The sequence below is a fragment of the Telopea speciosissima genome, chromosome 6 (genome assembly GCF_018873765.1).
Source record: "Telopea speciosissima isolate NSW1024214 ecotype Mountain lineage chromosome 6, Tspe_v1, whole genome shotgun sequence".
Taxonomy (NCBI): domain Eukaryota; kingdom Viridiplantae; phylum Streptophyta; class Magnoliopsida; order Proteales; family Proteaceae; genus Telopea; species Telopea speciosissima.
The window spans coordinates 60,297,042-60,311,474 of record NC_057921.1 but is presented as its reverse complement, the minus strand read 5'-3'; the positions used below and the strand labels follow the sequence as shown (position 1 = coordinate 60,311,474).

The 14,433-nt window shown below is 37.2% G+C and overlaps 2 protein-coding genes across 2 annotated transcripts; both read right to left on the bottom strand.

Annotated features, from left to right (window-relative positions):
• Positions 1-615: 615 nt before the first annotated feature.
• On the bottom strand, positions 616-6,456 carry LOC122666171 (protein-ribulosamine 3-kinase, chloroplastic). The gene is made up of 9 exons (XM_043862303.1): positions 6,263-6,456; positions 5,924-6,077; positions 5,279-5,369; positions 5,102-5,176; positions 4,934-5,022; positions 4,515-4,633; positions 3,622-3,762; positions 1,373-1,449; positions 616-817 (listed from the first exon to the last, which is right to left on the bottom strand). Exons 1-9 carry the CDS (start codon positions 6,363-6,365, stop codon positions 671-673), a joined length of 996 nt encoding a protein of 331 aa, XP_043718238.1. The 5' UTR covers positions 6,366-6,456; the 3' UTR covers positions 616-670.
• A 1,786-nt stretch (positions 6,457-8,242) lies between these two features.
• On the bottom strand, positions 8,243-10,344 carry LOC122663766 (RING-H2 finger protein ATL5-like). The gene is made up of 3 exons (XM_043859407.1): positions 10,091-10,344; positions 9,079-9,176; positions 8,243-8,592 (listed from the first exon to the last, which is right to left on the bottom strand). The coding sequence occupies exons 1-3, from the start codon at positions 10,247-10,249 to the stop codon at positions 8,250-8,252; spliced, it is 600 nt and encodes a 199-aa protein (XP_043715342.1). The 5' UTR covers positions 10,250-10,344; the 3' UTR covers positions 8,243-8,249.
• Between the last annotated feature and the right edge of the window lie 4,089 nt (positions 10,345-14,433).

Sequence of the window (14,433 nt, the reverse complement as noted above, 5' to 3'; positions counted from 1 at the left end):
AAACCTGTCCAGGTGTAAGAATCTTAGGTGGGTGCTGGATGGTCCAGCTCCCGCCACGGCTGGACAGGAGCCAGATCCATCAAGAGGTCGGTTTGGGTTGGTCCAAATTGGTTTTTTGACATGCACCGGCTCAAACTGAAGGAGATTCAGTTTTGATTCGATTCAATTATCTGTTTTTATCGGGTTGACTTGACGAGCTCTTATTAGTCCGTTATCGGGTTGGTACTGGTTTTCAGTTTCCCATATATATATATATCTAAAGTAATAGGGGAGACAAACAAGTTTTTATCGTTTTTCCCAATTTTTAGCGGTTTGGTCTGGTTTTGAAATGTTATTTGGTTCAGCAATATTAAATTTTCAGATTTAACATGTAGATTTTCATTGGTCACAGAGCAGTATTAAATTTTCATCAAGTTGCCACCAATCAGGAAAGAGTTAGAGGAGGATCTTTCAAGCTACAAAACAAACCAATCAGGAAATTAAATATAGAAGAAAAATATCTTTTTATTCTTTTTGGGTTTCTGCATGAGACATAAAATGATCATACTGAACAGAGGCTTCACTCTTACCAAAAAGAAAAAAAAAACAGAGGCTTCACAAACAAACGTGGATAAATTTAGCTTGTGGAGACCTTACATATACAAGAAGGCTACAGATATTATGCCAACGTTTATGATTTTAAAATCCGTAAATAGTCATCTATTATAGACATGGCAGATGATCTGTAACCAGAACCAAATAAATTGTAATGGTTCAAATAATGATACAACATATAAAGGTCTCTCCTTTTCTCAAATCCTGGTTGCTTTGGCATCACCTGCAAAACAGTGAGAGGAAAGAAGTAACAAGTTAAAAATGGGAGCTCTCAGAACTAAAATGCAGAGTAGGAAAGAAAAACCTGCTACTAGGGTTTGTCAGTCCATGTTCAGATTCTTCTCCTCACTTCCATCAGTTCTCAAATTTTTCTTTTTTAACTTTTCAGTATTTTTATTTTAAATATCGTTTTTAAGAGATTTATCATTCTGTGAAGAAAGTAGAAGAGGATTATGACCTTCATCTGAATTATTCAACCAATGGACAAGGTTTGTATTGATCATGTGCATTAACTAGAAATTCAATTTAGAATTCTAAAATAATACTGAATTAAGAAGTGCAGTTTATCACCTAAGCTTTAGAAAAGATCTATTATGACTTTTCTCTCCTGACTTAAGATGTATGAAAATTTTAACTTAAAAGTACAAGAGCATAAAAAGAAATGACCATACAAGGAATAAACTGATAACCAATATAGATGGAAGCAAGGAGCACCTTCCTGTTTTCCCTTCATTTAACATTAGTTTCTACTAGCAGAGAAAAGTAGAAATGAGGATACCTCAAAATAGGAATTATAGAATGATGCTCCAAACCCAGCACACCATGACATTCCGAATTCTGCCTCGTTATGTCCATCTAGGGAGGGAGGGGGGACAAATAATAGGAGTAATAAAGTAATTAGATTAATTCCTTCTTTTTGTTTCTTCAAAATAAAATGTTTAGAAACAATTCCTAGTAACAATGTGTTTTGTGTGCAACCTATAAACATCCCAAATCCAGCATGTCTTCAGCTTCCCTCTATCACATATCTCTTAAAAAACTTGAATGTACCAAATCCCTAGCCAACTCCACTAGTTTTATATTAATACATCTGCAACTCCCCTTATGTTTCACTACTCCTCCCTGTTGTCTCTACCCATATATTCCCCTCAGAATCACTTTCCTCTGTTGCCTCATTAGTTCTTTTCCAGATTTCAGAAACCAACCCTGAGAACTCTCCTACTTTTTCTCCCAACAAGAAGTATCACTTTATTCAATCAAACATTCAAACCATAATCTCAATTCCCATGTCCAATAATGGATACAAGGCCGACTATATCTGGATAAGCCAGTTTTCCCAAATAAAGAGCATAACACAACTCAACTCAGCTAAGCCTTTTCAGTGATTGAAATATTAAAATGAATAAATAGTAACAAGGATACAGGAGGGACAACAACATAATATTTCAGTCTTTAACAGGAAGATTATGCTTTGAAAGATCTTTTCACCAATGGATTCCAAAGAACAGTTCATTTAACCTGAAGACCCTTTGAGTTATCCACCACCAATTACAAAAGAATGCCAGTTACAAGATTCAGATTTAAGCGAAAACCAGTCATTCCATCAAACATCTCATTCTTTGCCATTTTTTCGTACGTAGATATCTCAGTAGACAATATCAATTGTTACTTACAATACTACAGTGTTCTTTGGAACTATAATCCTAAAGATATGCCTCAACTGTAAACCGACACCTTTACCCTTTCTTCCATTTTGATACATTGGTACTGCAAGTGCATGCTTCAAGATAACCCCATTTATGCACTCAAGAATCTATAACAAGAATTTGTCTCTGCCAATATGAGGTCACGGTTTTCCATCCCTGCTTACCTGATAGATGAAAATCTTTGAGAGAACCACATACTTCAGAACATAGGATAGCCAGTTAGATGTTTCCATGGAACTTCGCTACATTGATCCTTATTCTATGGTCTCAATCATATTCAAGAACTTAATCACTCAGTCTCCAAGTCCCCTCTTCTGGCAGTTCTTGCAAAGCACAAAGATGGAAGGGGTTCTCCATATTCCATTGGGAGACTTCCATGCTATGTCCATCGTCACAATCAAAGTATTTTCAGCACATCAAGTGCTATATTAACTTTTCTAATCTCGTATTTTAGTTCTTAGATTTAACTGAAAATTAGCCACCCATTCTAATTAGAGCTGCCAGAGAAGAATTTCCAGCAAAGAGTTAATTTTCTCTCCATGTTTTGTGTAGAGAACTACAGAAAATGTCTTCCCTCTCAAGACATTAACTCCCATTAGGTCCAGTTCAGTTAGAATGGAAGTGAATAGTGAAGTGAAGTAAAATTAGAACAAACCAAAATAAGAGTTTGCAATCATTACCAAAAATAATTGTAAAAGTAACCCAACAATGTACTAAATATAGTAACTAAATTGTACTTCATTTTCATTCAAAATGTCACTGCAATATTTTTAGTGACATGATAAAACTTATGCTATGTTTGGTATGCATTCTTGGAATGCCTTATCGACCTAGAATGTATTCCAAGAATGCATACCAAACGCAGCGTTAGTTTCCATATTATGTTTTTGACTTTGTTATACAATTCTTCTCGGTAATCCTTACAAAAATTTATTTTATTTTAAATCTAACTAAACAGGGCCTTAGCGAATTTCTTTTACAATATTCTCACAGAAATGACGCCAGGGCAAAAGGTTAAAAATTACCAACACTAGGCTAAATAAAAGGCTCCCAACATCAATGCTCCCTAGTAAAGATGAGCAGCATTACTAAAATGCCCACAAAATAAACTAAAAAATTCCCACTTTGACCCTTTGAAACTAAAGAACTAAGACACCCTGAATCTCAATTTTTTTTTTATGCATTGCATCACAAAGAAAAACCAGCAGACTTGTGACCCTAATAAACATAGGGAGATCTCAAAACATTAGAAGACATAAATACTTGAGATGATGTATCTAAATGCCAAATGATGCAGGAATCTGAACCAACTTAAACATACAATAACATGCTGGGTCTAGTATAACAGGCTCGCCATTCTTGTCAGAGCTGATATTCCCACTCCATAAGTCGCCATGTAGCAAGCAAGGTTCAATTACAACACCTTCAAACAACTGTCCCATATTCTTCATCAGTCTTTGACCTGTTAAATAAGAAGATCCAGAGATTAAGCAAAAGAATATCATTTTGAAGAAACATATTTTCAAGCAAAATCCTTTACTTTGCAGGCGCAAGATGATTTATGAAATTGGAGGAACTCCCAACATGTTGAAAAGGAGAGCAACGTACTTAACAATAAATCTCCAACTTAATGTTATGTAACCTTCGTGCTGCTGCCTATATGTTGGCATGGTTTACAACAAGACATAAATCATTGTCTCTACATATTTGGATGTTCATCATTTTATAAATTATAAAAGGAAAATGAACTCATATCATCATATGTAAAGAATAAAGTTCAGCAGTTCAATAAGATCAGTCCACTCTTCAAAAAATCAGTGTCTTATCCTTTCTTCCAGGCTTGTCATGATTGCCACTTCTTGTATGCATCAACAACCATAACCAGCTCAACATTGATAATTCGGTCCTTAGATAAGTACATTTACTCTCGATGTACCATGGAGAAATAGAAGCCATCTTCGAGGAAAATCACTTACATAACTATGCACAAACCATTTATCCCTTATGATTGTTCATAGGCAATAAAAATGAGAGTGGATAACATCATGAATTCATGAGTTCAAAATTTAAAAACCAAAAGAAACCTAAGCAGTCACATTTCTATTTGTCAGTGAATTCTTGACATTAATTTTGTTCAATAATTTCTTCCCCCTTGAATATGGACAAGTAATTATGAAAATTCATCGGATAAAAAACATTCAAGAACCTGCATACCTTTTTCATGAATGGTGGAGTCACCATATTGTTTCAGTGCCAAGTTTAGCTGATAACCCAATCTATGCTCTGCATAAAATTCAATCCAATCCGACGACCAAGTGTTTATCTGTGGAGTACTGCCTCAGAAAGACATTTGAAATCATTAGCACTGTGGAGCCAAGATCATATGCTTAAAACCTCGCCCGAAAAAAACCAACAATAACAGATACTCTTTGACCATCTACTGGCATTCCTTGCAATGAACTCCATAGAATGGATGGTCATGGGTAATAGATTTGAGTAACATATAATTTTTTATAGCAGAGAATATGCCGAAGGAAACAGCAACACACACACACAAAGAGAGAGAGAGAGAGAGAGAGAGAGAGAGAGAGAGAAATGAAAAAAGAAATTTGAGGTTGATGCAATAAGATCACCTGCCAATGGTATTATCCACAGGAAAACCAAAGCCCGTAGCAGGTTTCCCAGCTTTATGCATTTCAGCGAGCTTTCTTCCTAAAGGTGACTGAGAAAAGATAGTCTGAATAAATTAAATGGCATATCATTACTACCTATACCAGGGGAGGACAATTCATCAGCATCACCTGATTGCCTCTGGATGAACCAAATTCAATGAATTCCATAATGATATAGGAACCCCCTTGTGGTAATGCTCCGACCTACAAAACTTGAAAACATATTAGTTTACATTTGCTGTCATCTTGGACAAATTGTTACTATCAATGAGAGGAAGAGCAGGTATGAATTAGGGAGCTCCGAACCTTAAATGGCTGAGGCACACGGATTGTTTTGGTTTCATACATAGCCCTTAAACCAAGAGCTTCTCCTTCAAACATTGATGGCCCAATACTCCTGGATCATTGTCATAACACAAAGGGTTATTAATTTTGTAAAGAGTTGCATTATTAACCCATATGATTTTTTTTGTAATTATTCAGCAGCATGAAAACAACACAATATAGCTTACATGAAAAGGGTCAATCTGCACAGGCTATATAGTAGCATAAAACAAATACACATTCGCACATAAATGGGAGCTGGAACACTTATTGGAAAGTTGTCACACCATAAGCTTGTGCATTAGATTAAACTCTTCAGATCTTATTCCACACTAACCATGTCAAGTTCTTTATGCATCCAGGAGGTTGTTTAGGTTTCATACTAGTAAGTAGAGACTAAACTAAATGCTGGTAGTGTTGGATGACAAAGGATGACAAAGGATGACAAAGGATGACAATTTTCGGTTCTTATTACTTCAGTCCATCTTAATGGAATTTGGAACAAAGCAAAACACACATTACAAGTGAAATCTGAATAAATAATCAGATGTCATAAACAACTTGCGGTAACACATAATTCGAGTATCCAACTTTCAGAACATTTAGGTACACTACGCTCGCTAGTACCTGTTTGTCTTAACAAAAAAGGAACCAGCATCAGTATCATAACGGGTGGCGACATTGATGCATCCACCGCCGATAGGACTGATCCTTTTAATCTCCATTGCTTTTCCTTCTGTAAGAATCCATTCACGGACTGGATCATCACTTTTTGCTGCCACTGTCAACAAAATCAAAACATTATTCTATTTCATCAAAGATATCATCTTATGGGCTCTTCAATTGCTTCCTTTGCAGACTTACAATTCGAAAAAGAAAGAAAGAGGGAGGGGGGGAAGGAGAAAGAGCATTGGGGGCCAAGAAAAAGTGAAACGTGACTCGCAAGTGAAATTCGCTACTACTTACTGGTAAAAGGTTTATTGGGGTGGCGTCTGCTGGAAGGGAGACGAAGAAGATGAATCGAAGGGAAACAACAAGAGAAGGAGAGGGCTCCCACCTGCGGCACCATTATCTCTCTACCTCCACGCCTCCCGTCAGCCTCACCCAAGTCCAAGCTCTTTGCCTCTGATGACGCAATTGTTCCTGAGCGTTCCACGACACCAAACAGCTGGCAATTATTTTAGCCTTTTTTTTTCCTCCAAAATTCGCAGAAGTCGTACCTCACGTGTGCGACTTTCGGTTAAGTCTAGTCACAATTCCTTAAAACTTAAAAAACATGAGCAGGAGCCACAGCACTGATAGGGATCCTCAGTTACAGAATCATAGGATAAAAGGAGAGCCTATGTTCATGATTCAGTATTAATGGCGTGATGGTCTCTTCTTCCTCGAAATGGATCAAGCATCTGTCAATGGACTGGCTTAAGAATCACTGCACCACAGTGAAGAAAACCAAGCAAGCGCACTCACTTTCTCCGACTCTGCCTCTTCCACGAAATCCTGCCTGTCAGCAAGCTCCTCTCCTTACTTATTTTCTCCGAATCGGGTGATCTTCATTACGATCGGAAAATCTTCACCCAGGTTGAGAATTCGGATAAGGTCATCTAGAGATGAGGATGTTGAGATAGATGTATAGCAAAACTAGGAAGGATAAGATATCGAATGATCATATTAGAGTAGAGTTGAATTGGGAGTAGCTGAAAGCCTGGGAATGCATCAATACAGATGAGTGATTTGATTCATATTCAAGAAACTGAAAGAATCAGGGGTAGACAGGCCTAAATTAACCATAAGAGAAGTGATGAGGAAAGACATGCACAGCTCAAGACTTTAGATGTTGTCTATTTGATCAATCCGGTTGGACCGAGAGAGATCAATCAGTTAATCTAAAAATTACTAATTGGGAAAAAGATCTCTGTCCGGGAGTGTGGCCTACACCAACACTCCCATGAGTCTATCTCTCCTCCCCATGTGAAAAGACATCCCTGCCCCTTTGTTTTAAGGAGGAGAGAGATAGACACATGAGAACTACTTTCCTTTTTTATAATGGAAATCGAATCGAATGTTAAATAAACAGTATCATTTTTATTTCATTAGATTGGGTTCGATCGGACTTGTCGGTGCGGATCTGGTCTGGGAACCCCACAATTATCAAATCTCCATGTTAAAATCTGCCACTGGGATGAAGCCATGAAAAATTAAGAATCAAATTCTGCCTAAGAAAATAGAGAAAACCCTGCGATACAATTGAATCAATGTTTGAAAATCTGGAATTGGACACAAGATTGATAGGTATAGACCAAAACCTTAGAAAATGGAACTGGGAAAAAGCAAATTTTTCCAAAAATCTTTTTTTATTTAATTTGATTCAAAAATCTGGTAGATCTAGCTACTAGAGAGAAGTTTCATTGATTTTCTGCAATTTTATTGGCTAAAAGAAAATATTGGACATAAACAAAAATCCAAATACGTTCATGGCCAATCCCAAAATGGGTTTTGGGGTCATTAAACGATTTTGCTGATTTTATTTGATTTTTTAAATCTATGAGTTTCAACGTGAACATCTGCTACCAGTTCACAGTGTAGAATAAAAACCTTTTGCCATGTTTTTCAAACAACAATGTAAATTACTATTTGATTGTAAAAGAATATCTTGTACAAACGCTACATACCACATTCAGAATTCCAAATAATGCTGAATGCAGAAGGAATGGAGATGACAGCACCCACAGGGCATGAGAGATCTCAACCACCCACACATTCTCTATGGAAATTTTCCACACTTCCAGACCCAGATCTGTCATATGTCCCTACAAGTCCCCTACAGATCAGGCTCCAGAAAACAACCCTGGCTATGGTCTATTTTTGTACATGAGCACCTTTTAACAAGAAGCAAAGGTATATTTTGCTTCCTGAAAAAAGTCCAGCCTAATTTCCTCTTTCTTCTTGTTTTGCATTAACTCCTTTCTGTTTCTTCTGCTATGGTACTTTCTGAGTTTCCAGGTACAGATTCATGGTGGCCTTGGTTACTTCCATTCCCCTCTGAACTTACGGTGCCAGATAGCTGCCATTGGTCACTCGCAATCTCTGGGCCATCCACGGAGTGTAGGACAGTACCAAACATTGGTGGTCTCACATTTTTCGTTCCAATAGAGTCTCGTAATGGGACACGGCAAACTGGACAGGTTGATTGTTTTTGTAGCCACACATCAATGCAGGAGAGGTGAAAATTGTGGTTGCATTTGGGCATAATTCGCAGAATTTCTTTTTCTTGGTACTCGCATAAACATATTGAGCACCTGCAGAAGCCAAAAGACAATGATTTTCATAGAGGCTAGAAAGGAAATTTAGAAAAGAAAAATGAAATGAACGCCTAGGTTGTATACCCTTACTATATCTTCATGATGAATGATGATCAACATGGTTTTCAGAAGTTTATTTTTGTAGTTTTCTCATAGACAAACTTGCATGTATAGTTACTTCACTTAAACTTGCAGGAAAAGAGAGGGGGGGGGGGTGGGATATGGAAGGGACACTAGCTACAATGCTACATGCTAAAATTGATGTCTGCAGCTTTATTACTCTTTTTCACTTTCAAATTTTCCAACCTTAACTGAAATTGTCTAATGTAATCATAACTCATTCACTATGCTGCTTGAGATATGATCGAGAGAAAATATGAGCACATCCAGCCCAGTGCCATGGAGCAATAATTAATACATTCTGATTAGAAAAGAACAGGGGGAGGGGGGTAGAGGGAAGAGAGGATGACAAACTAGACTTACTGTGCATCTTCAACTGAGCGGAAAGCCTCACTATTAAACTTCATTGTGGGAATTGCTGCAACTACAACTGGTTCAAGACCATTCATCCTATGTTCCGACTGTCACCAAATTCCAAAATATAAAACCCTTGGACCTCAAAACATAAACAATTTCAATAGGAGAACAACAGAGAACGATGTGATTTAGTAATCTGGTGAGACCCAGGGAAACAATAATGGTAACTTAATTCTTACAACGATTGACTATATATCTGCATACTGGATGACAAATGACTTCTTTCACTGTAATGTAGTAAGAATAGTGCAAAACTCAAACTGACAGTAATGGGATAACAACCACTATCAATAAGATTTCAACATGACATAAACATTTAAAGTGCCCCAGTGAGGGTGTTCTAGCAAATTCCACCAATATCAAGACGGATTTGGGTTGTTGGCTTATCTCAGGTAAGGCAATGTCATCATTGTAGATTAAAACGTTTCGGTGACAAATAAAATGAAATGTATAAGAAAGAAAGCATGCAAACAAAATTCTCTAAACAGAGAAAAAAAATTAGACTGAGGACACTTTTTAGTTGGGACGCTCGATTTGTATATGTCCCAATTCAACTTTATTGGCTTTTTCTTTTCGTTTGTACCAATATTCCATCAGTTTGTTTCAAGTTACTAACACAACATTTGAACTCTGGCAAACATAAAAAAGTTTCAGTGAAGCATCAGAACCTAAAGAGGAGCTAGGCGCCTCTGGTAGCTCAAGTTGCTAAGTAATCTGAAAGAAAAGAATTAAGATGGGCCGAAGTTCCCACTGGATCCCTCTAACAAACACATGGTATGCGGAAGAAACCACTCCACCGCAATCACCCACATCGAACGGATTCCCTCAAGCACAACCCGACAGAACACACAACATGAATCTAAAATACAAAATTAACATCTAAAAAAGAAGATACCCAGATCAGAGACCAAAATTACAACCATAAGTAAGCGAACCCAAGACGCAGAATCCAAAATACCTGTTCAAGATCAGTCACGGCGTCCAGCTCGAACACTGGTCTGGACTCCATCGCACGGATCCTCCCACACATCAGTCTCGTGCAGATAAACACAATAAAAGTCGCGCTCATCCCAAACCCGATCACAATAGTAGTCAGATTCATACCTGAACCCAGCATCGCTAAGCCTAAACGCAAATCCAACCATCCAACCCAAGGAAAGGATTCAAGGAGGAGAGAAACACACCATAACAACAATCCATATCAAAATTCTTCGATATAACAATAACCCAGATCAAAATTCTTCGACACTGGTAAGGATCACACCTCACAATTAAGAGGTCTTCAGTTCAACTCTACCTATCAAAAAAAAAAATTTTCCTTCGATGAATCGAAATTTTTTTTAATCAAGGATTGGAGAACCAAAGATAAGACAAGTACCCATCACAGGAATGCTTTGGATCGACCCAAAGTTTTCGCTCTAAGGAGGAGCCGGGAATGTAAAGTGTGGATGAGAAGGGTAATGGAGAGGAATGGTAATGGAGGGAAGGAGGAGACAGCTCGTTTTCTTGCTGTTGGAATCGCATTCGAGGGGTCACAAGGGACCCGCCAATTTGGATTTTGTATTACTAAGAAGCCTTGAAAGTCATGGACAGTTGTGAGCTCGCTTTTACCAAAAAAGTAAAAATATTTTGTGAGCTCGCAGTTGGCGGCAAGACTTAAACATAAAACAAATATGGTGAGTAAGAATCTCGATTCTTGATGGATCACCTAAAAGGGTTAAAACGTTTAAAACAAGAATAATCTTTGGCGGCGGTTTTTCCAAACCCCCTAACCCTCTTTTCCGTGTCATTGTTTATGGGAATCGGAAACCAAATCGGAATCGGTCTCGGCGGATGCTGATTCAATACCGATTCAGATCTCCTTTAATCGGTTTGATTGGACGGAATTGCCCTTGATTTTTAATAAAAATTTATTTGTATTACTTTTTTGCCCTTGAGTCTTAGTAGACTATTAGTGGATTGGTATCAGATTGGTCAATATTTAGGATCATCCAACCTTGAGATTACGATCCATGTTTCAAATCAGTTTAAATTGGTTGGAATTGACCAAAATTGACTGGAATTGATTAAAATTGACCAAATCGATCATAGCCAATTCCAATCCAAATCAATCGCCGGATCCGATTCCCATTTTTTAAACCATGGTTCAGTTATAGCGTATACATGAGTTGACTCACAGGGTCACAGGTGCACCTTCAAAAGCAGGATACTTCTTTTTTTTTTTTTATGGAAATCAAAAGCAGGATACTTGAGATTAAGACAGAGTGCATGTTCCATATGTTCTGTGTTTAGCTAAGATTCCACCCAAAAAATAAATGTTTACCTAAGATTCCTTTTATTACCCAAAAATAAAGCAAAGATTCCTTCAAATCTTTATTGGATTTTTTTTTTCCTTTTTGGGAGCAGAATAAATGTATGTTAGAATTAGTTGATATGTTCATTTCATGTGTTCTTCCCGGGATTTCCAAAAATCGAAAATAAATCAATCAAATTAGTCAATTTAAATCGGAATCGACCAAGCTCAATTCCTATTCCGGCTACTCTGGAGTGATCCATCGATGTTAGGTTTCTAGAGTTCATGTCGATTTCAATCAATTCCAACTAATTGATGATCGATTTCAACTAATTTTGAGTGAATCAAAATCATAATCAGCTAGATCCAATCTAGATCACGAATCCAAGCTTAAAAATCTTGGTTCTACCTTCAAGATTGTATTCATTATTTCTATTTTTTTTCTTCTTTTTTATGGAGAAAAGGACATTATCTGGTTGTATGGCCTACGTGGCTCTTGCACCTAAACATAGAGTCGCTCTACCTCTTGGAAAGTTAGAAATCCCACCAAGGGCGATGCTTACGCGCCTACAACCTCTAGAAACCTAGATAGCGATTTTTTTTTTTTATATATTATTATATACTTCCTTAGAAAATACCAACATATTTATGACCTTCCCTTTGATAGCTACTTAATTAATGTCATACTTTCTTTACCAAAAAAAAATTAGCGTCATGCTTTTGTCTTCTTATATATTTTTTTCTTTTCTTTTTCTCTAACATAGCATTATAGAAAGTTTTCTTGTCCTTAAACCTTTTTTTTTTCAAATATAATTTATTTTTTCAAATGAAATATTGATATTTAAAATTGAATGGGATTGAACATTAATTATAATTTAAGCCTCATTTGTATGTTTAGGATTGAGGTGAAAGAAATAACATGTTAAAATAAAATAATATAAAAAATATTTTAAAAATAAATTTTTAAGGAAAAGATTAGTTAGAAGTAGAGTTGAAGTGAAGTGACAAAAAATATATGGGACCCATATTATAAACAAGATAGGAGGTCAAAGAACTGTTATAATTTTACTTTTGCACACCATAGAGAATGTGGGTAAATTTTTGTTCTTAATTTTTCTTCACTTCTAATTAAATGAGGCAGGATGAACGGGGCTAAGGGAAAAGCATAGAACCTTCTCTGTGTTTCATTCAAACTTCGTTTCTCTGTCCTTTCTGTTCATGGATTACTTTTTTATTCTCTTAAAAGGAAAACATTAACAGGGGTGATTTCTGTTTTGAAAATTGAAACTAACCATCCAAATCACTGGTAAATGAGTTTTTTTCTTCTCCCCATGTGTGCCTTCTGTATTTTATCTTCTTTTAGGAATACTGTTACAGTTAACAACAATTTGTGACTCCTCTGTATTAGTATTGCAATGGCCGAGAGGAATCCTCACAGCCGTGGCGTTACTTGTCGATCATCTCTGTTTTTTGTGTTCGCAATTGCCTCTTTCTTTTCTCTTCATCTTCTCATGGTTCTCTGTCTTGCATTGCACTAGCCGTCCTCACTTCATTGACCAGAGCATCTTACCCAATTTCAAGCTCTTTGCGGTGATTGACAATGGAAATACAAAACCTCAAAATTAGGATAACATCCAACCTTCAGTACCCAACATGTCAGTTTCTATGGAATTGATGAAATGCAATCCAAGTAAGATAGTCAAGGTTTTCATGTATGATTTACCACCTGAATTCCACTTTGGGCTCTTGGATTGGAAACCGGAAGGGGATAGTGTGTGGCCAGATCTTAAAACCAAAAGCTTTTAACACCTAAATTAACAAATCCTCACCCCTTTATGCCCTACTCAATTACTACCAATTATCTCTCCTCCGCCTAGTCTCTCTCCATCAGCAACACCACCTCCACCGGCCTTCTCTCCAGCTGTTCCTCTGCCATCTCCTATCGCCGCTACGGTTACTATTCCCCCAACCACGACACCTCCGGCGAGTGCAAACGTTCCTGCAACTTCTGCTACACCGGCTATAGGAGGTAAGTATGTTCTTCTCAGTTACTAATTCTTTTGATTCGCGGAGGATGCTTGCAGGTCGTCAATGGCGGAGGATGCTAGCAAGTCATCAATGGCACCTTTCTTTCTCCGCCGCCTTCTCTTTCCCCTATTGCAAGGGATCAACTCCAATTAAAAGGTAATATCGTCTTTTGAATTGCTATTTTAACACCGTTACTCACTTAAGATACGATTGATAGAATATTTCAAAAGTAGGAGAGGGCACTATCGTTATTCAAAACCCAGGGAAGGGGTTTGTTATTGATCTAGGACAAACTAGCTTAACCAAAATGCCCGAGAGAGACTTGTAGTATGCAACCACTTCTGCTTCTATAGTAGAAGATTGTCTCAATTGCTTCATATTCTTTCAAGAACCATAGAAAAATATCCTGAGATAGATCTCCTCACATCTCCAAGTGTAGACCAATCAAAAAATCTTACCCTTCACCATATTTATAATTAGTTATGCTTTTATTAAGTAAAATTACATAAGGGATAACTATGTGTCCCAAGTCCCAACTCAAGTGGATTATTTATGGTATCAGGTGAATCATTCAACCTAGAGCCTTTCAAAACCGAAGTTGTGTTAAGTACTTTATCAATGTGCCAAAAGCTCTAAAGATGATGAAATGTGTTACATCAAATCATTGGACCTATTCTATACTAGGCTGGTCCAATGTAACACACATACACTAAATCAAGTCCCATTTTTTTTTTATTAGAGATCGAGCCCCATTAGACACAACACATTGTCACAAGAGAAATCCCCAAATCCACTAGAGCTGGTGCCCTACAACTACTACCATATGAGTAACAAACTGAAGTTAGAAGTGAGAACTAGTCATTGTCACATATTTGCCTCGTAGCGTTACAGTGGGTCGTAATTTATAGCATGCCTGAGCAAGCTCATCTGATTTAAATTAAATCAGAAAGAGAGATCTTAGGGATTTCTTGGGCATTCAT